Source organism: Geotrypetes seraphini, chromosome 5 (assembly GCF_902459505.1).
Source record: "Geotrypetes seraphini chromosome 5, aGeoSer1.1, whole genome shotgun sequence".
Taxonomy (NCBI): Eukaryota; Metazoa; Chordata; class Amphibia; order Gymnophiona; family Dermophiidae; genus Geotrypetes; species Geotrypetes seraphini.
The window spans coordinates 271,797,098-271,819,181 of NC_047088.1; the positions used below are offsets into that span (position 1 = coordinate 271,797,098).

At 42.8% G+C, this 22,084-nt stretch overlaps 1 protein-coding gene across 1 annotated transcript in view; it reads left to right on the forward strand.

Moving 5' to 3' along the window:
• Positions 1-22,084, forward strand: part of LOC117360428 (unconventional myosin-X-like) — a 483,786-nt gene that overhangs the window by 200,888 nt on the left and 260,814 nt on the right. The window contains exons 23-27 of the mRNA XM_033944140.1: positions 1,155-1,197; positions 4,293-5,078; positions 10,533-10,653; positions 15,602-15,604; positions 17,574-17,817. Of these exons, the coding sequence (XP_033800031.1) occupies positions 1,155-1,197; positions 4,293-5,078; positions 10,533-10,653; positions 15,602-15,604; positions 17,574-17,817 (1,197 nt within the window). The remainder of the gene's footprint in view (positions 1-1,154; positions 1,198-4,292; positions 5,079-10,532; positions 10,654-15,601; positions 15,605-17,573; positions 17,818-22,084) is intronic.

Consider the following 22,084-nt stretch of genomic DNA (forward strand, 5'->3'; position numbering starts at 1 on the left):
CAATGCCACCTTCTAAAGATCCCTCTCACTTCTACCCCATATTGCTTGAGATAAAGGAAGATTAACCACACCATAGGGATTAAATTCTCTACTGACTGTACCCAGGACACCTGAACATCAAGTATTTGGGTTGCCTCCATGCTTCTCTCCCCCAACTTGCAGATCAGTTTCTCTCTTGTACTGCTGTATATTTTGCAGGATTGCCCGGGCCGGGGGAAGGGGGGTTATAACTGGCACTACATTAGCTGCTCTTCAATCCTCATTTTAATGATTAGTTACAGATTGCAGAAAGTAGTCTGGATCTGGGAAATCCCAGTAAACAATGGCTACCTCTCTGAGCTTTGATATTCAGTGGCAGCAGTGACAGTATGAATTGTTTACATAAATATTGTATAGTCACCACTGTCACTGATATTCAGCAGACCCTAATAAATTGCATTGATTATCCATGTATTTATTTATTCAATTTTCTATACCATTCTCCCAAGGGAGCTCAGAATGGTTTACATGAATTTATTCAGGTACTTAAGCATTTTTCCTATCTGTCCCAATGGGTTCACAATCTATCTAATGTACCTGGGGCAATGGGGGGATTAAGAAGGAGCAGCATAGGTTTGAACCCACAACTTCAGGGTGTTGAAGCTGTAGCTTTAACCACTCTGCCAAACTCTCCCCTATCCATATAACTTTCAAGGCCTGCTCTTGCTCCACCTTCCCTTAGTCCATTGACTATTTTGGTCATATTGGACTAAACTGAGGGATTTTCAGTCTGACAATATCTGTGTACTGGCAGAAGAACCACAGCCCAGCTGTCAAATGTATAACTTTGAGTATAGGCCCCTCTGTATCTAGGAGGCACTAGCAGACAGTAACTGTCTCTTACCTGTCAGACTTCAGGAGGCCACACAACTCATTGATTGTCTCTCTAGGGGCAGATCCTCTACTGTCTGCATCTAAGAGTCCTCAGCACGGAGAATCCCCCTTTAGGGTCATTCTCTCTACTGCCTACTTTCAGAAAGCCCCAACATGCAGTGGATGTCTCTCTGGGGTCAGTCTCTCTGCTGTCTGCATTGAGTAAGCTCTAGCCCTCTGTGGTTGTTTGTAAGCAGGTCTGAGAGGCATCAACCTTTTCTAAGTGTGTTCTTTATTAACAGAGAGCAAGAGAGACTGGATGATGCTGGACTGCTGAAAGATCAGGTGAGAAAGCATTTTTCTTCCATCTCTGTCATTTTCTTACAGGGACTGTCCATTTTTCATTACAACACATGTGCTGTACAGTCAGTTACATGGAGAATGAAATTATGTCCATGGGTGTAAAAATGTTGCACACGGAAGGTACTATTTAAGAGCTCCTCACATATACAGAGAGGGTCTGACTATGACGATGGGGAATTTATCAGGGCTGCTATTTGACTTAAGAATATAAGAATTCCCATCCTGGGTCAGACCAATGGTCCATCTAGCCCAGTATCCTGCTTCCAATAGTGGCCAATCCAGGTCACAAGTACCTGGCAGAATCGCAAAGAGTAGCAAGATTCCATGTGTTGCTGTTTGAAGAATGCTAGGCTACAAAGCAAGAGGTGTAATCAGCCGAAGAAAGGAGATCTTGAAGCCCCTCTACAAGTCATCGGTGAGTACTGTGTCCAGTCTTAGAAGCTGCATCTTTTCAAGGACATAAGTGGACATAGTGGGGGAGGGAAAATAGTGGAGTGCCGCAGGGATCTGTACTGGGGCCAGTGTTATTTAACATATTTATAAATGATCTGGAAATTGGAATAAGTGAGGTGATTAAATTTATAGATGACATTAAACTGTTCAAAGTTGTTAAAACACATGCGGACTGTGATAAATTGCAAGAAGACCTTAAGAAATTAAGACTGGCATCCAAATTGGCAGATGAAACTTAATGTGAGCAAATGCAAAGTGATGCAGATTGGAAAGAATAAGCCAACTCATCATTATCAGATGCTAAGGTCCACCTTAGTGGTCAGAACCCAAGAAAAAGATCTAGGTATCATTGTAAATATGCTGAAACCTTCCACCCAATGTGCAGCAGCAGCCAAAAAAGCAAACAAGATGCTAGGAATTATTACCTTGAGTATTGCATTCAATTTTTGTCACTGTTTGTCAAAAAAGATATAGTGGAATTAGAAAAAGTTCAAAGAATGACCAAGATGGTAAAGGGGATGGAACAACTCTCATATGAGGAAAGACTAAAGAGGTTAGGGCACTTCAGCTTTGAAAAGAGACAGCTGAGGGGTGTAGAATGGGTATAAGTGGATTGATTTTTTGACTCCATCAAAAAATACAAAGACTAGAAGACACTTGATGAAGTTACGGGGAAAAATGCATTTTTAAAACCAATAAGAGGAAATATTTTTTCATTTAGAGAATAGTTAAGCTGTGAAACACATTGACAGAGGATATGGTAACAGTGGTTTAACATTTATGGGTTAAAAAAAGGTTTGGACAAATTCCTGGAGGAAAAGCCCATATTATGCTATTGAGACAGACATGGGGGAAGCCAATGCTTGTCCTGGGATTGGTAGCATGAAATATTGCTAGCATGTGGGGTTTTGCCAGGTACTTGTGACCTGAATTGGCCACTGTGGAAACAGGAAACTGAGCTAGATAGACCATTGGTATGGCTATTCTTATGTTCTTGTTGATCTTATATTATGTTGTTGATCACTTTATTGTCATGTGCTGTGAGATGAGGATGCTGTCTCAGGGGGAAGGGAGGACATCTTGACTGATAAGAGGAATACTGTCAGCAATACTTGGGGATATGTAGTATGAACCAGGACTCCATCATTTTTGACTGCACATATGGTTGGCATGGTGGACACAAGAACACAAGAAATGCCTTCACCGGATCAGACCCCAGGTCCATCTAGTCCGGCGACCCGCACACGCGGAGGCCAAGCTAGGTGTTCTCTAATGGACACCTTGTTCACCCGTGTCCCTCAATGTGATTTGCATGAAGATATGCATCCAACTTGCCCTTGAATCCCAGAATGGTGGTCTCTGTCACAACCTCCTCCGAGAGAGCATTCCAGGCGTCCACCACTCGCTGTGTGAAGCAGAACTTCCGGATATTAGTCCTGAGTCTGCCTCCCCTAAGTTTTAGTCCATGACCTCTTGTTCGAGTCACTGTTGACAATGTGAATAACAAAGATTCTTGCTCCATTTTGTCGAAACCTTTTAGTATTTTAAAAGTCTCTATCATATCCCCTCGCAGCCTTCTCTTCTGGAGGGTAAACAATCCCAGTTTTTCGAGGCGTTCTTTGGGTCTGATCACCCTGTTGAGTAGACTGGATGGACCATGTCTCTTTCTGCCTTCATTAGTATGTTACTGTGTAATCTCAGAGTAGCAACATTCCATGTTACCAATCTCAGTGATAAAGCAGTGGCTTCCCCCATGTCTATCTAAACAGTAGACTATGACATTTCTTCTTGGAACTTGTCGAAACCTTTTTAAAACCAGCTATGCGAACCGCTGTAACCACATCCTTTGGCAACACATACCAGAGCTTAAGTATTCATTGAATAAAAAAATATTTTCCTCTATTTGTTTTAAAATGATTACAATGTAACTTCATGGCATGTCGCTTAATCTTTGTACTTTTTGAAAGAGTAAACAGTCGATTCATGTTCACTCATTTCACTGCTCAGTATTTTGTAGACCTCTATCATATCCTCCCTCAGCTGTTTCTTTTCCAAGCTGAAGAGCCCTTCTTTTCCAAGCTGAAGAGCCCTAACCTCTTTGACCCTTCCTCTTACACACCGAAATCAAGAGAAATCCATGTTTTCTTTCATCATCTTTAGGGTAAAGGTAAAGAGCCCTTTTGGACAAGAGTGAGATAAGAACATAAGAATTGCCACTGCTGGGTCAGACCAGTGGTCCATCCTGCCCAGCAGTCCGCTCCTGCGGGTGACCCCTAGGTCAAGGGGATGTATCCTGAGACTCTATTGGTGAGAGTCTCAACTTCTGACTGAAACTAAGAACCTGTTATTGAGCCAGCAGTAATCAGCAGTTTTTAAGACCCTGACTGCTTGTATAGAGGTACTTTGTTACTCAGATAAGAGGTATGATATAATGCAGTGTGATAGTGTCATTATTTCATAGTTATAACAACAGTGAGAGACACTCTAACATAAACTAATAGTTTTTGGGTTTTGGGTGCGATTAATTTTTTTCCTTCGTAGTTCACTAACTTAATGTGTATTTTCAAGCCCCTTTCTTTTATGATATAGCTGAGTTCTATTACTAGATATCAATCTCATTTCAGGAGGAGAAGTTAATGAATCAGGAGCTGACTAATGCCTTCCAGGAAGAGGAGAAGCGACAGATGGATGAGATCTTGAGACTGGAAAATGAGATTGAGAAACTGCATCAACAGCAAAAGGTGTATGGCTTAACCATCACTTGTGAATCTGTAAGGACTGCAATTCTAAAACAGCATCAAGAGCAGATCCAGAGGTTGGAGAAGGAGGCAGTCCAGGTTGCACAAGAGTTTTTGGAGCTCCTTGACTTTGGAAACTTGGATGAATGTGGTCAGAGCCTAGAACATTCGCTGTCAAGAGAAAAAGTACAAAACCTAGATTGTAATGTCCAGGCACCACTAGCTAAAGAAGGGATGAATGAAGAATTTCAGAAGGATGAAGGACTGCAAGCTTCTAACTTTGGTGTTGAGTTGGACCAGTATAGCACCAGGATCAGTGATAAGTCTTCGGAAGCAGACACCTACACGAGGATCAGAAGGATCCATCCTGCAGAGTTGTCTAAAGAAAAACTATCCAACCAGGAAGGAATTTTTGATGAGCAGGTTTGTAGCTGCCCGTTGATGATGTTGGAGACATTTTACAATAATGTTTCAGGAACTCTAAGTACTAATGAGGAAGTGGAAGAACCCATATATAGCCTTCCTCCAGACGTAGAATCAGACTATGATCATGATGAGTTTGAGGATAACCTTGCCAGCTATAGAGATGTTGGCAACCTTTTTGATGGACACCAAATTGATGACAGATCCATATGTACGTTTGTAGGCACAAGTCACCACAGCAAAGACATGGTGAGTATTCATGTATAAATCAAAATCAGTTCATCTTTTGCCAAAATGTTCTAGATTTGCATCAACATATGGTTCTCATTAAGACTTTTGTTAACCAGATAATCAAATGGAGGTTAATTCTCATTTACCATAGGAGTCAGAAGAAAGTAGAGAGAGAATTGTTTTCAAGGCAGAACTGAGCAACAGGAAATCATTAGAGTGCATGAGTTGCCCTACCGCATCAGACCAAGGGTTCATTTAGCCCAATGTCGAGTTTCCAACAGTGGCCAGTTCAGGTTAGAAGTACCTGGCAGATGCCCAAGAAAAAAAAAATTGTGATATGCTGGTGCTGGAGTGTGTGGCGCAGTGGTTGGAGCTAAAGCCTCAGCACCCTGGGGTTGTGGGTTCAAACCCTGCGCTGCTCCTTGTGACCCTGAGCAAGTCACTCAGTCCTCCATAGCCTCAGGTATGTTAGATAGATTGTGAGCCCACCGGGACAGAGAGGGAAAAATACTCGAGTACCTGATTGTAAAACCGCTTAGACAACCTTGATAGGCGGTATATAAAAAAACCTAATAAACTTGAAACTATCTCCTTTTCCTATGAGGGTTATTATATATAGTTAGATGGAAGGGCATTTTCAAAAGGATGCCCACATCAGAATAGGGACGTCCATGTCAGAACATCTCAAACGGTCATCCATATCATATGTATGTCTTGATTTCAATTGGAAAATACTTAAAATGGATGTGCAGCATAAACAGTCAGTTTACAAACTGGAAAATTCAAATTATGAAGCGGGGAAGAGGGTTAAAAGTGACATGGATGTCTGTATGGAAGCATTCATAGAAAAATGCCACATAGACCTTCCTGCAAAGGTCAGTGGACTATAAACAGTGGATCCTTTTGCATATTATTTTTTTAAAATTTTTTGCCCTCTGGGAACATACCTGAATGTAACCTACTTCAATAGTCTTCAGGCTTGCAGATGGCTTATCAGGAGATAGTCAACTATCTATCTCACTCTGAATATCGGTGGATAGTCAGCTTAGCGCTATTTAGCCAGCCAGGAGCACTTCCCAGTCGGCTAAATAGCCCTGAATATCAGCCTATTGAACCATTACAGTCTAATCAACTGACGATTAATATTGATGATACATTGAAAATATGTAGGGAGGAATCAGAAAAAACATTTTATTCCTTGGTACCTTTAATCTCTAAAACAGTTACTCATATGCGTAAAGCTCCTAAGCCTTCCTCCTACCACCATGACGTCAAGCGAGGTTGTAGAAGACTAGAACGTAAATGGAAAAAAGAGTAAATCAGAGGTTGATAAATCAAAAATTACTGAGGCCAAGATTCTCAAAAATCCGTGTTAAAAAGCGATGGTCTGCTAACACAGCAATTTTGACAGCGAATCTTAAAAAACAAGACATTCTCAAAAAAAATCGCACATGTAAATGAGGTCAGCGGACAGCAGTGAAGATTCGCTGGTGATAGCAATGGGCACATGCACAGAAAAAATATGTCAAGAACCCATCCCACCCAAACACAACAGCGGGAGAGATGTTCAAGATCTCCTTCTATCAAACAACAACCCAACCCCCCTGCAGGACAGATGCCCACACTCTCCCACTATCATAAAATCCCAACCGCGACACCCCCTGCAGCAGGAAAGATGCCCACACTCTCCCGCTACTATAAAATCCCCGCCACAATGTGACCTGACCCCCTCCAGAGGGAGATGCCCACTCTCCCCCGCTGGCAAATGACCCCCCCTCCCCTTTTTCCACCCCCTCCCCATACCTCAAATAGATGACCCAGAGGAACACAGAATCCCTCCTCCCAGCTGCCTGTGTTGTCTAAAATGGGCCTTCCCCTCCCCAGTGCATCTTGGGACGCACCGGGGAGAGGCCTTAGGCTATGATTGGCCCAGATGCCCCATAGGAGGGGCCTTAGGCGTCCGGGCCAATCAGAGCCATAGGCTCCTTCCCAGTGCATCTGGGGAGGGGCCTGAGACTCTGATTAGCCCAGGGTGTATAAAGCCCCTCCCATGGGAGGGGCCTCAAACAACTTGGGCCACTCAGAGCCTCAGGCCCCTCCCCAGTGCATCCCAAGATGCACAGGGGAGAGGAAGGCCTATTTTAGATGATGCAGGCAGCTGGGAGGAGGGAGTCAGCATCCCTCCGGGTCATCTATTTGAGGTAAGGGGGAGGGGGGTCACTTGCCAGTGGGGGAGAATGGGCATCTCTCCCGCTGCAGGAGGATGGGGGTTGGGTCAGGTCACAGCAGGGATTTTAGGGCAGCGGGAGTGTGGGGGCATCTCTCCTGCTATATGGGGAGGGGGGAGGGTCGTGGTGGGTCACAGAGGGGAGTTTAAGGCAGCAGGAGAATGTGGGCATCTCCCCTGCTGCAGGGTGGGGTCAGGGTCACGGCTGGGATTTTAGGGTAGCAGGAGAGTATGGGCATCTCTTCTGTTGCAGTGGGGGTATTGCTGATGTTCTGGGGTGAGGGGTGTTCACTGCTGCCACTGCTGCTGCAAGGAAGGGGTGTTGTGATGCAGCAAGAGAATGGGCATCTCTCCCACTGCATCATATCACAGTGGGAGAAGACGCTGAAGGGAAATGGAGAAGACAGAGTGGGGAGAAGATGCTGAAGGGAAATTGGGAACAGAGAGTGGGGAGAAGACGATGAAGGGAAGACAGAGATGCCAGACTGTGGGGGGAGCATAGGGAAGAAGATGGGTGCCAGACCAATTGGGGGGGGGGGGGTGAAGAGAGAGACACAGTAACAGAGCAAATAGAAGATGCAGAGAGAAGACAGACAGTGTTTGGAAGGAATTGAATGAGAAGAGGGAAGCAGAAACCAGACAACAAAGGTAGAAAAATAAATTCTATTTATTTTCTTTTTGCTTTAGGATAAAGTAGTATATTAGTTATGTTGATAAAAATTTATAAATAAAGCCCTGCTAGCTGAACATCTCTTTCTCTAGTTCAGCAGGAAGGAAGGAATAAGCTAAATATTGCATTACTGAGGCTTGAATGGATGCTGCAGGGACAGTAGTTGTGGGGATGGGGCGGGGACAGTGGTTGTGGGGACAGGGATGCGGCGGTGATTGTGACGGTGGTCGCAGGGACAGGGACAAAGTTTTTCCCCGTGTCATTCTCTATCTAGCAGTCTCTGACACTGACCGGCAATCCTGGACCAGTTGCTTATTTTTGTTCCCAAAGACGACACCGCTTTTTGAAAATGGCTCAGCCTTAAAAAAAAAAAAAATCTATTGGAGGGCTCATTTCAATGTTGAAGAGCTTATTTGCATGTCAGTGTTGGAGACTGCTAGAAACCTCGCTAAAGACCGAGATAATCCCTTTTGAAAATCCACCACTAAATTGTGTATAGGTTAAACCACTGGAAAACATAAGAATTGCCGCTGCTGGGTCAGACCAGTGGTCCAAAGACCAGTGCCCTAACTGAGACCAGCCCTACCTGCGTACGTTCTGGTTCAGCAGGAACTTGTCTAACTTTGTCTTGAATCCCTGGAGGGTGTTTTCCCCTATAACAACCTCTGGAAGAGCGTTCCAGTTTTCTACCACTGTCTGGGTGAAGAAGAACTTCCTTACATTTGTATGGAGTATGTGATGTGGAGGAACAGCAGCAAACACACATGCGTTTAAGGTGAAAAAAGAAAAAAAAAGAAAATGTGCCTCATTGGTTTACACAGTTCAGCACTTATTACAGTTTCATAAGAGTTCATTGATGGTGCAAAAATCAACAGAAAAAATATCATACAAAGTTCAATACATCCATTCTTTCTGCTGCTTCTGGCGTTGTCCCATATGAAAACCAGGTAAGTCATGAACAAGCAAAACAAAACATAAATGGCTCGTAGTTCAGATGCTGTGGCCAGTGTCCAATTACTAGTGCTTGGGGGGAAAACATGTAAAGAAAAACTTCCCCAAGCTTGAGATTTCACCTCCCAACTAGGAACCTGGACTATAGGTTTCCCACCCTCTGAAATCTCCAGTGAAAATACTGGCTGCTTTCAGGTTTCAAAACAGAAGAATAATAAAAACACAATTCAAAAACAATAGAAGGTCTTAATCTGTCCTAACAATTTCAGCAGAGAAAATAATCAAAACTTGTTCCTTTTTATTAGCAAGCTCTGTTCCAGGTATGGCAGCTTTTAGTTGAGATTCTGGGTCAACCCCACCCTTACACTCTACACTCTCCATGCTGCAGGTATCTGTGGCTTTTATAGCTTCTGGTTCCATTGTAATATCCTCATAACTAAAAGCTGGTTCAAATTTAGAGGACTTTACCTGAGCCTTTGATGAGGCAGCTGCCTGCTGCATTGCAGCCCTGTGCTGGAGTAGACTCTATTCTGAATCAGTCAGTCTGTAGTTGGGAGCTGGTGTGAGCTTCTTCTGCTTCCTACCGTGTTTCCCCGAAAATAAGGCACTGTCTTATTTTTTTTTCATGTACAATGATCATCTCCATTCCTCTCCTCCACCCCAATTCTTCCTATTTCCTTTCTCTCCCCCACATATGCATCTTTCCTCCCCTCTCACCCATCCACTTATGCAGTATCTTTCTATCCCTCCCATCCCCCTGTGTAGAACTCTTGCAGCTTCTATCCCTCCCTCCCATGCTTTGTGCAGCAGAACCCTTGAAGCTTCTATCCCTCCCTTTCTCTTTCCCCTGTGCAGCATCTTTCTATCCCTCCTTCCCCCGCCGCTGCTGTGCATCCCCCCTGCTGACCCTTTCATCTCTCCCTTCCATCCGAACCCCGACCGCGAGCCAAAATACCTGGAAACAAACGGCAGCGGCAGCATCGCGGCCTGCTTTTCTCACGTCTGGCATTCCTCTGCCACATCATTGATGATGTCATCAGCAATGCGGCACGGAACGGCTGGGTGTGAGGGCAGGCTGCGATACAGTCTGTGTTGCCGACACTGCCATTTGTTACCAGGTATTTCAGTCTCGCGGTCAGGGTTCGGATGGGAGAGATGGGTCGGCAATGGGTAGTGCTGCTGCCCGCAACTAGGGCTTATTTTCAGGGGTAGGGCTTATATTAAGACTTTCCCCGAAAATCATGAGAAAATTAAAGAATCAATGGGATAAGTGGCAAACTTTAGTTGTGGATTAGGAATTAGTTATTGGATAGAAAAATGGTCATTTTTCTCAATGGAGAAGAGTAAATAGTGGAGTGCCTCAGGAATCTGTACTGGAATCACCTCTCATTGGAAATCCTCCAGGAGAGGGTATGTATTGTATACGTGAGGGAAATGTGCTACAAGATCTGCAGTTGCTGAAAACTCGGATCTCTCCTCATTGAGGTCTTTCGGGTCAGAGGGTAGTTATATAATCCTCTCCGTGATGATCATACAGGTAAAGCTGTGAAGCCCTACTGAGAAGATATTGCCTGTTATTTGATGTGGTAAATGTTGGATGTTGGTTTTCTTCTTCTCTGTACAGCTCATTGATAGTGATGAAGAGGATGACCTAGACATTGACGTGGATGAAGGATCCTCTAACAGACCTGCTTTGTTTAGTAGCTTTGGACCCCGCTATTTCCACAGCTATCTTTACATGAAGGGTAAGAAGCTGCAGCGAGAGCATAAATCTCAGCCTGCAGGTGAATCTTTGTTGTTGTTTTTTTTATTAGGAAGTTAAATTACTAACAACAACAAACTATAAAGAAACAAGAACATCATATAGGAAATTACTAAGAAACATACAGGAAACTTTACATTAGCCCATCTTTCAGGAAAGATAAAGGACATTTTACTGGAAAGTGAAGAAAATCAAATCAGGTGAACATGGCAGAAAAAGACCTGAACAGTCCATCCAGTTTGCGAAAACAGTCACACTCATTATCAATTTGTGTGGCACAGGGGTTAAAGCTACAGCCTGAGCACCCTGAGGTTGTGGGTTCAAACCCCTTGCTGCTCCTTGTGACCGTGGGCAAATCACTTAATCCCCCCATTGCCCCAGGTACACTAGATAGAGTTTGAGCCCGCTGGGACAGGTAGGGAAATATGATAAAGTACCTGAATGTAAACCACTTAGGATATAGTGGTATATAAATAATAAAATAAATAAATTAAATTAACAATGAATATGGAATAAAATACTTGATTCTGGTCTTTTTTGCCATATCTGGGACAGACACCATAGAAGTCCACTTGGCATGTCCTTCCGTTCCAACTACTGGAGTTGCCATTAAAGCCGTCTCTAGCCCGTTCTAAAATGTTGTGCCATATACAGGAGAAAGACCCTAGGAGTTTGTCCAGCACTGGCCTTAGTTCTGTACAACCGGCCACCATCAACACACATGTAGTCACTGAAATTTAGATTTTCTTATACCAGCCATTCTCTAATTGCAATGTATCTGTGTTCATCTCACACCTTTTTGAATTCTGTCCCCATTTTTGTCTCCACCACCTCCTATGGGAGGAAATTCTAGGCATCGACCACTTTCTCTGTGCGAATTTCCCAACATTACTACTAAGTCTTCATCCTGCAACCACAATTCATGACCTCTAGTTTTTTCCCCTCCTCCCTATATTTCCCTTTTTCCATTACCATCCCTTTCTTTCCCCATTTTTTTCTTCACTGCTGTTCTTTTTTATCCTTATTCCTTCCCTACCACTTCCCCCCACTTCCTCTCCAAGAGCAGCTTTAATATGTGTAATATTATATGTGTAATATATCTAAAAACTGTCTTGTCTCCCCGTTTTACTGTGTCACCAATTTTTCTTCCATTTGCATCATTGCTTTCCTGACTTCAAGACCAGCCTCTCTTAACTTTTCCAGATATTTTTGCCTCTCTTCCTCTTTCTATGAAATTTTGCAGTTTTTGAAAATTAACCTCTTATTCTTTACTTTCTCAGCTACTACTTTTGAAAGTTAAATGCTTTACAGTAGATTTCTTTTCCAACATCTCTACCGGTATCAGCTCAAATATGATCATGTTATGTATTAGGATTCAAACAGGGATTGGACGGATTCCTGAGGGATAAAGGGATCGTGGGATACTGAGAGAGGTGCTGGGATGTAACACAGGTATAGAAAGCTAACCAGGTAATAAGTATAGAAACCCAACAGGTCGTGCATGTGCAAGACCGGAGGGTTAGGACTACGATGGGAAGATAGGACTTCAATGAGAAACCAAGGTGGCAAGGGAGCCCTTTCTGGTGATTCAGACAGGTCGTGACCTGTTTGGGCCGCCGCGGGAGCGGACTGCCGGGCAGGATGGACCTATGGTCTGACCCGGTGGAGGCACTGCTTATGTTCTTATGTAACCCCAATGTATTATGTAAAATCTTTCTTCTCTCGTGGATTCTTTCCCCATGTAACTCCAATTTATTATGTAACATCTTTCTTCATGCATTCTATAATTCGCTGATTGTCCAGCTTTCTTTCAATGTGAACCGCCTAAAAGTCATTTGACTATGGCGGTATAGAAAAATAAAGTTATTATTATTATTATTAATAGATTTGATTAAGTTTCACATATCTTTGAAATCGTAGGTGCTTTATAACATTGTGATCATGATTGTTACACTTCCCTACTAGTTCAGTCTTTATAATTTAATAGTGACTTGGTGTACGCATTGTTTTACTTTATTTATGGATATTGTTGTTTGCTTATTTATGCATTGTTTCTTTAGCTTATAAGTATAGATATATATTACATCACATTGTTTATTTATAATGGACTTTTCTTATGCTTTTGCATTCATACTTTTTTGAGTTTTGCATTCATACTTTTTTGAGTTTACTTTTTTGAGAGTGGGGAGAAGAAGCTAAAGGGAAATGCGGAAGGCAGAGTGGGGAGAAGACGCTGAAGGGAAATTGGGAACAGAGAGTGGGGAGAAGAAGCTAAAGGGAAATGCGGAAGGCAGAGTGGGGAGAAGATGCTGAAGGGAAATTGGGAACAGAGAGTGGGGAGAAGAAGCTAAAGGGAAATGCGGAAGGCAGAGTGGGGAGAAGACGCTAAAGGGAAATTGGGAACAGAGAGTGGGGAGAAGACGATGAAGGGAAGACAGAGATGCCAGACTGTGGGGGGAGCATAGGGAAGAAGATGGGTGCCAGACCAATTGGGGGGGGAGGGGGTGCCAGACCAATGTGATATATATTACATCACATTGTTTATTTATAATGGACTTTTCTTATGCTTTTGCATTCATACTTTTTTGAGTTTATATATTACTAGTCTTTAAGCCCGTTACATTAACGGGTGCTAGAATATGTGTGTGTGTGTATTTCTTTCTTTCTCTCTCTCTCTCTCCTTAGCCTGTTTCTGTATTTCTTTCTTTCTGTCTTTCTTTTTCCTCTGCTGTCCACCACGCAGTACCTGTTTCCTGCTCCCCCTGTCCAGCATTAGTCCTCCGTTCCTTCCCCTTCCCCCCCCCCGGTCCATCAGCACCTCTTCCCTTGTCCAGCAGTACCTCTTTTCTGTTTCCCCTGTCCAGCAGTAGGCCTCCCTTCCTTTTTTTTGCCCCCCCCACCCGTCCATCAGCACCTCTTCCCCTGTCCAGCAGTATCTATTTTCTTTTTCCCCTGTCCAGCAGACCTCCCTTCCTTTTTTTGCTCCCCCCTCCATCAGCACCTCTTCCCCTGTCCAGCAGTAGACCTCCCTTCCTTTTTTTGCCCCCCTCCATCAGCACTTCTTCCCATGCCGACATCTGCCTAAAGCCGCCGCGGCCTGCAGGCACCGACAGCCTCTGCGGCCTGCTCCCACTTTCTCCTCCTCGTCGCTTGCCGTGCCGTCCTCCCCCCCGGGAAGCTTTGTTTCGGCTTCGGCAGCCTTCTGTCTGCGGGCCGCCCGCCCGTGTTTAAATTGAAAGCTGCCGACTTACCTTAAATTAAGAGGGAGCTGCTTAAAGGCTAACGGCTCCCTTTATTTTTTTTTTTTCTTCAAACCCGTCGTCGCGGCTCCGTGCACAGTGAGAGTCGGGGTGAGGAAGGCCGCTGCAACCTCGCGGCTACCCCCAGCTGTGTAACTTTTTTTTTTTTTAGTTGAAAGCCGCCGCTGCAGCTCCTCTCTCGATCCTGGTGCGGTTCGATAGAGGAGCCATGGTGGCGGCTTGAGCATAAGCGCCAGAGAGCCATGGGCGCGCATGCGCAGTCGTGTTTCCGCGACGGGATCAGGGAACACGTTTTTTTAGTGCGCATGCGCGGCCTATCATTTTATTAGATTAGATTAGTAATGGTTGATTTTAAACATATACTGTATCTTATGTGGCACTTGCTATGTTTTTAAGTCCTTTATGAGCATCTAGGATACATGTTTTGATATATGTGAGATATATATTGCATTTTGGTGAGTCCCCTTAAAGATCTGTTCAATAAATCCTTGGAGACAGGAGAAGTTAGTGGGATTAGAGAAGAGCAGATGTGGTCCCTCTTCTCAAAAGTGGTGACAGAGAAGAAGCAGGAAACTGCAGGCCAGTAAGCCTCACTTTGGTTATTGGAAAAGTAATGGAAGCATTGCTGAAGGAAAGGATAATGAACTTCCTGGAATCCAATAGGTTACAAGATCCAAGGCAACATGGTTTTGCACATGTAGTGTGAGGAGGTTTTCTCCTGACGTAGGTTGGCGAAACAAAGGCCTGTAGGAACTCTTGTTGAGATTATTGTATGTAACCTGGTGAACTGGATTTTGGAAGATGTGCAACTTTGACCACAGGAAGGATTACAATCATCGCTTGACCAGTGGTAGACAGACTGTGGGGGTTTGGCATCTATTCTTTTGAAAGCTAAATACAGCGAGATTTTTGGTTCCATTTCCGTTTGAGGGTTGTTGGGGTTTTTTGCTATCCCCAGGTACATTTGTGTAACCTTATTCACATGTTTGTGTTTAGTACTCCTTCATTACATTATTAAACTATTTAGCTCGGTGTTATGGCTAAAGACTTTGTCTCCCTCAATGAAGAGTAGGGAGTTTTTTCTCTTTAACCTGTTTCCAGAGCGGACCTAAGATAAAAAAGAGTTTAGACTCTTTAGTGTAAATGTGTTCTTCCTGAGTCTTGATTCCTTTATGGAAGTTGAGGTCCATTTGATTAATATTTGTAAATATTGAAGGGGTTATTGGACACAAGAGACTTGGAAGATATCTTTTTTTTTGTTTTTACTGCGAGTATCTGAATCTTCCTTCCCAATTCTTAATAGATTTACCAAAAGGTAAAACATGCCAAACAAATCTGATTTAATTCTTTGTCTGGGTAATGAGAAGATAGTGGAAGACCTGTATATTTATACTCCATAGGAGAGGAGGGACAGGAGAAATATGCTTAGTTAGGTGCCATTAACTCATGCTTGAGTCCTAGCAACTTTTTTGTGCTAGTCCAGTAAGGTCATCCAGTGTTATCCCCATGATTATTTTCAATGTGTCTAGCCATCTGTTTGCAGGTCGCCCTCTTTGCCTGGTTACTTCGATCTTCCCAAACATGATGTCCTTCTCCAATGATCTTTCTCTTTTGACATTATGACCAAAATAAGGCAGTCGTAATTCATCATTTGGGCTTTGAGTAACATAGCCGGTTTGATCTCTTCTAGAACCGATTTGTTAGCATAAAATCCTTCTCCAACACCAAAGCTCAAGTGAGTCTATCTTCTTTCTGTAGTGTCCAGCTTTTGCATATGCAATTGACCACGGAGAAAATGAGAGCGTGGACAAGTCTGATTTTCATTTGGAGTGTTATTTCCTTACTTTTGAATACTTTGTTGAGAGCCTTCAATGAAGAGCAACCAAGTGCTATTCTGCGGAATATTTCTTCTATGCTAGTTGCTTGTTTACAAAAGAGCCCAGGAGATAGAATAGAAATTGTAAAGGCTTTCAATCACCTTCAAGTTCAAAATTTTCACCACTCTCCATGTTCATGATCTTCAACTTGTTTATGTTCAGCTCTAATCTCAAGCTATGACTTTTAGCTTTGACTTTTCTCAGTAGATACAGCAAGTCTTCTTTGCTGCTGGTGATGAGCACTGTATCATCTGCATCATCATATGCAACATCACTGTATCATCTGCAGGTTGCTTATATTTCAGCCACTAACTTTGAAACAAACACTCTCCTTCCAAATTTGCTTTTCTGAAGATGGCTTTGCCTTAAATGTTGAACAGGTAAAGTGACAAGATGCTTCCTTTCCTGACACCATGTTTTATTGGAAGCCAATCAGTGTTGACATATTCTGTTCTCACTGCAGCTTCTTGATTGTCATAGAGGCTCTTCATCAGCTGAGTAATGAGATATTCCCATTTGCACATAGTTTATCATGATCCACACAGTCAAAAGCTTTGCTGTAATGTAGTCCATGAAGCAAAAGTATAGAGGCTTTTGGTGTACTTTGCTCTTCTCCAATATTCATCTAACATTGGCAATTATGTCTGTTGTTCCTCGGCCTTTTTTGAAACCAACGTATGAGTGTAACCTTTGCAGTATTATTTTCAATCATATTTTCTGGTGTGTGGAATTAATGCAATCATTCTATAGTTATTATAGTCCTTTGCATCACCTTTCTTTGGCACAGGTATGAACAGTGATCTTCTCCGATCAATTGGCCATGTTTTCTCCTTCCAAATCTGTTTACACAGTCACATGAGGTTCATAATAGCACCTTCCGAGCCTTTGATTAATTCAATTGGGATACCGTTGGCACTAGATAATTTGTTTTTGATAAAGCTTTAATTGCTGCTATGTCTTCTTCTTTTAAAATATCTGTCCTTGGCATGATCCAGCATCTTTACCCTCACCCACAATTTGAGATCACAAGCTCCTCACCTGTACTGGTCTACCTTAAAGATGGTCTTTTATTGTTCTACAGCAATGGCTGCCATGCACATTTGCTGCTACAGCCTGGTCTGACGCTTTCCTTCTGATCTGCTCTGCCCATGCAGAAACAGGATGTGATGTCAGAGAAGCTCCTAGTAGGCATGTCTTAAAATGAACATCCTTTGCTTAGTTAAAAATTTGTGTAGTCTATCTTAAAGTGCGACCAGAGGCGCTTCGGGAGCATGGTTAGATCTGGGGATAAACCTTGCCTTTTTGCTAAATTGCTTCCCTTTAGCAGCTTTTCTTAGAATACAAGTGGTTCCTGTTGGTAATTTGTTGCAGTGTACATACAAGTGTGTCATTCATTGTGGCCAGTGTGCGTTATTTGAAATTATCTCACAAAATACCTCTCTGTTACACTCTTAATAACTTTAAAGTGGAAAACAGTGAAAAGTACTCTTCCATTAGACTTATCTCAGACAGTCTTAATTCCTTATTTGAAATTATCCCCAGTGATAATGAGTCATATGATTTTAGAGCTCAGGTTTATATGCCCCATGAAAATTTTGCACATCATAATAGCTGCCTGATGTTTTGTTCACTTCCTTTAGATGCTGGTGGACACAGCACTGTCATGACTTGGCTTAGCAATGATAATGAAAGGATGACTGCTTTCACACCGTTTCCATGTCTCCAACTCATAGCATAACACTCTCCTTTCTCTATTCATTCCCCAGGTGGTTTGATGAACTCCTGGAGACGGTGCTGGTGTGTGCTGAAGAACGAGACCTTCATGTGGTTCCGAACTAAGCAGGAGGCTCTGAAGTCCGGTTGGATGAACAAGAAGGGAGGTGGTATGTCTACTCTTTCCCGAAGAAACTGGAAACGACGATGGTTTGTGCTACGGGAAATGAAGTTGATGTATTTTGAGAATGACAGTGAGGAGAAGTTGAAAGGGACGATCGACATAAGGAATGTGAAGTGAGTGATCCTTCTTTCTTTCTACTCCTGTAAGAAGACTTTGTAGCCAGGCAGGAAAAATAAACAGTCAAAATCTTTCTCAGAACATGTCAACACTCTCTCTGTAACTTCCTCATGCAGCATGAACTGTGCCAATGGCTTTCATATCTCTTCAGGATAAATGTGTCATGGAAAATAGCAGGGCCCAAATGTAATCTTTGACCTACATATAAATCAGAGTTAGAAGCTTAGCACTGATTTTTAGCGCTAGACTCTTGTAGATCTAGGAAAATTAATGGCATTCCTAAGCTCCTAAATCAAGATGAATTTTCAGCTGAGATTACAACTGACTAAAGACAGAAACAACAAAGGAGAGGGAATCCAAGGCACAGAAAATGAAGCAAAACAACAAAGAGTGGGTTTGTAGACAAACTTTAATGAGGAACCCAACATTGGCAGTGTTTCAACAGAACACCTAAATTGGGGGTCATCAACCTCAGTAACACAGTCAGGATGGTGTCCTCTATTTTTTCTGTGTCAACAAGCAATACCACCACACAAAAAGTGAGAGCAACGTAGCCTGTACTTTCTTTCATTAATCCATGCTTACGTATATGTTCTGTCATTTTGTTCTTTATAATAGTCATACCATTTTGCCCAGCACTGATGTTAGACTCACCAGTCTATAAATTCCCAAATCACCTCTGGAACCCTTTTTAAAAACTGGTGTCACGTTAGCCACCCTTCAGTCTGCAAGTTCATTTTTCAATTCTATCAGCACTCTAGGATGTATACCATCTGGTCCAGGTGATTTGCTACTGTTCAGTTCGTTAAATTGACCCATTACATCATCCAGTGTTACAGAGATTTGTATGAGTTTCTCTGATTCATCAGAACTGAATATAATTTCTGGCACCAGTATCTCTCCCATATCTTCCTCAGTGAAGATCGAGGCAAATAATTAATTTAATCTCAATGCTATGTCCTTGTCTTCTCTGAGAGCCCCTTTTATCCTCTGGTTGTCTAATGGTCCAACCAATCTTCCCAGCTTATTGCTTTTAATATACCTAAAAATGTTTTTACTGTGTTTTTGCTTTCAGCACAGTCTTTTTTTCAACATCTCTTCACCTTCCTTATTAGCGCTTTGCATTTTACTTGACATTCCTTATGTTGTTTACAATTATTTTCATTCGGATCCTTCTTCCACTTTCTGAAGAATTCTCTTTTAGATCTAATAGCTTCCTTCACCTCATTCGTTAACCATGCTGGCTGCTGTTTGATCTTCCTTTCTCCTTTTTTAATACATGGAATATATCTAGTCTGTGCTTCTAGGATGGATCAGTGGCAAAGGTTAGGACTGTAAACTATGTGGATGTTATTTTAAAATACCATCATTTAAGCCCAGACCAGATGTATTCCATTTATTAACAAAGGTGGAAAGAAGAGAAAACAAGAGCCAGCAAGGTTAAAAGGTGAAGTGAAAGAGGTTATTAAGAGCCAGAAAAACATCCTTTAAAGAATGGGAAAAGGATCCAAATGAAGAAAATAAGAAAAGACACAAGCACCGGCAAGTTAGATGCAAATCACTGATAAAGAAAGCTAAGTAAGAATATGAAGAGAAACTTTCCCAAGAGGCAAAATCTCAGAGCAACAATTTTTTTAGGTACATCAGAAGCAGAAAACCTGTGAGGGAATCCGTGGGACTGTTGGATGATAAAGGAGCCAAAGGGGCGCTCAAGAAGGATAAGCCCATAGCGAAGAGACTAAATGAATTCTTTGCTTTGGTCTTTATGGAAAAAGATGTAAGAGATCTACCTGAACCAGACATGGTTTTCAAGTGTGATGATGTGGAGGAACTGAAAGAAATCTCAGTGAATCTGGAAGATGTACTAAGTCAAACTGACAAGTTAAAAAGTGATAAATCATCTGGACCAGATGGTATACATCCCAGGGTACTAAAAGAATTCAGACATGAAATTGCTTACCTGCTGTTAATGATCTGTAACCTGTCGCTAAAATTGTCTGTGGTACCTGAAGATTGGAGGGTGGCCAACATTATGCCGATTTTTAAAAAGGGTTCCAGGAGAGATCAGGAAAATTACAGACTGGTAAGTCTGAATTCTGTGCCAGGCATAATAATGGAAACAATTATAAAAATAAAATAAAATTGTGGAACATGTAGATAGACTGAATAAAGAAAAAATTCAGAGATATTCAATAAATTAGCTCAAATAGGATAGAGAACAAACTCATATCAAGTGAATTCTATTACCAGACCTCAAACACCCAAGGCACAGCTTTTTAATTTTTTTGTGCCCTTACTGGGGTGATGTGTTCATCATCGATCTTGGTAAAGTGACGTGTGCAAATTTATTTTTAATAGGCTCTATAAAATTGTAAAGTGCTATAGAAAAAAGGCACTTATCTTTATGCCCGATGGCTGCCCAACCATTTCACTCTTGGTTTCGTCAGGGGCTATGCCTCCTTGAATACATACACCAGTTTCTGGTGAAGGAACCAGTTCCTGAACAAAAAGACAAGCACCAGGCGGACATAAAGCTAAGTGCCTTCCTTCTATAGCACTTTACAATTTTATAGAGCTTGTTAAAAATAAACTAGAAATAAATTTGCACACATCACTTTACCAAGACTAATGATGAACACATCACCCCAGTAAAGGCACGAAAAAATTAAAAAGCAGTGCCTTGGGTGTTTGAGGTCTGGTAATAAAATTCACTCGATATGAGTTTGTTTTCTATCCTATTGGAACTTGTAGATAAACATAATTTATCCCCCCATTAACAAAACTGTGATAGCAGTTTTTAGTGCAGCACTGAATGCTCTGTGCTGTTCCCAACACTTAAGAGTTCAGCATTGGGAGCAGCACAGAGCATTCAGCGTGCCAGCCTGTGCTAAAAACCGCTATCGTGGTTTTGTAAAGGGGGGGGTTAATAGGATAGTCAGCATGGGTTCAGCCGAGGGACATCTTGTCTCACCAAGATGCTTGACTTCTTTGAAGGTGTGAATAAACATGAGAGCCGATTGATGTAGTGTATCTAGATTTGTCAGAAAGCTTTTGACAAAGTTCCTGAGGAAATTAAACTGTCATAGGACAGGAAGCAATGTTCAGTTGTGTATTAGGAATTGGTTATTGGGTAGAGTTAAATGGTCATTTTTCTCAATGGAGGAGGATAAATAGTGGAGTAGCACAGGGATCAGTATGAGAATTGATGCTATTTAACATATTTACAAAAATGCTCTGGAAATTGGAAAGATGAGTGAGGTGCTGCTTTAGTGAGACCCCCTCGGCAAATGCACTGAAGCATTCCTATGAGCTTTGGTGCATTTGCCATGGGAGAATCACTACCATGGCTTTATAATATGACTAGTGTTTAAGCCCGTTACATTAACGGGTGCTAGAATATATGCCTGTCTGCCTTTCTTTATTTATGTCTCTCTCTCTGCTCCTGTCTCTTTCTTCCTGTCTCTCTCCCTCCTGCTATTTTTCTCTCTCTCTCCCTGGCACCCTTTGTCTATCTGTATTTCTTTCTGTCTCTCCCCCCCCCCACTTTCCTTTGCAGAAGCAGCAGCGGTATTTTCCTTCCCCTCCAGGTCCCTGTGAAGTAGTAGCAGCATTTTCCCCCACCCCCCATACCCTTCTTCCCCCCCTACTTTCCTTTGCAGAAGCAGCAGTGATATTTCCCTTCCCCTCCAGATCCCTGTGAAGTAGTAGCAGCATTTCCCCCCACCCACCCCCCATTCCCTTCTCTCCCCCTCACCACTTTCCTTTGCAGAAGCAGCAGCGGTATTTCCCTTCCCCTCCAGGTCCCTGTGAAGTAGTAGCAGCATTTTCCCCCACCCCCCATACCCTTCTTCCCCCCCTACTTTCCTTTGCAGAAGCAGCAGTGATATTTCCCTTCCCCTCCAGATCCCTGTGAAGTAGTAGCAGCATTTCCCCCCACCCACCCCCCATTCCCTTCTCTCCCCCTCACCACTTTCCTTTGCAGAAGCAGCAGCGGTATTTCCCTTCCCCTCCAGGTCCCTGCTGAAGCAGTAGCAGCATTTTTCCCCACCCCCCATTCCCTTCTCTTACCGTGAGCTGCCCTTTTCTGTTCGGCCCCTCCCCCTTCCCACCGGCTGGCCTGCTGCGGCTGGAGGTTTTTTTCCGGCGGCTCTTCTCACGATCCCCGTGGTGACTGATCCTCCTCTAAAGAGCAGCCTGCGATGGTGTCTGGCTTTAGCGAACCTCGCAGGCCGCTCTCCAACTCGATAGCACGTTCCCTCTGAC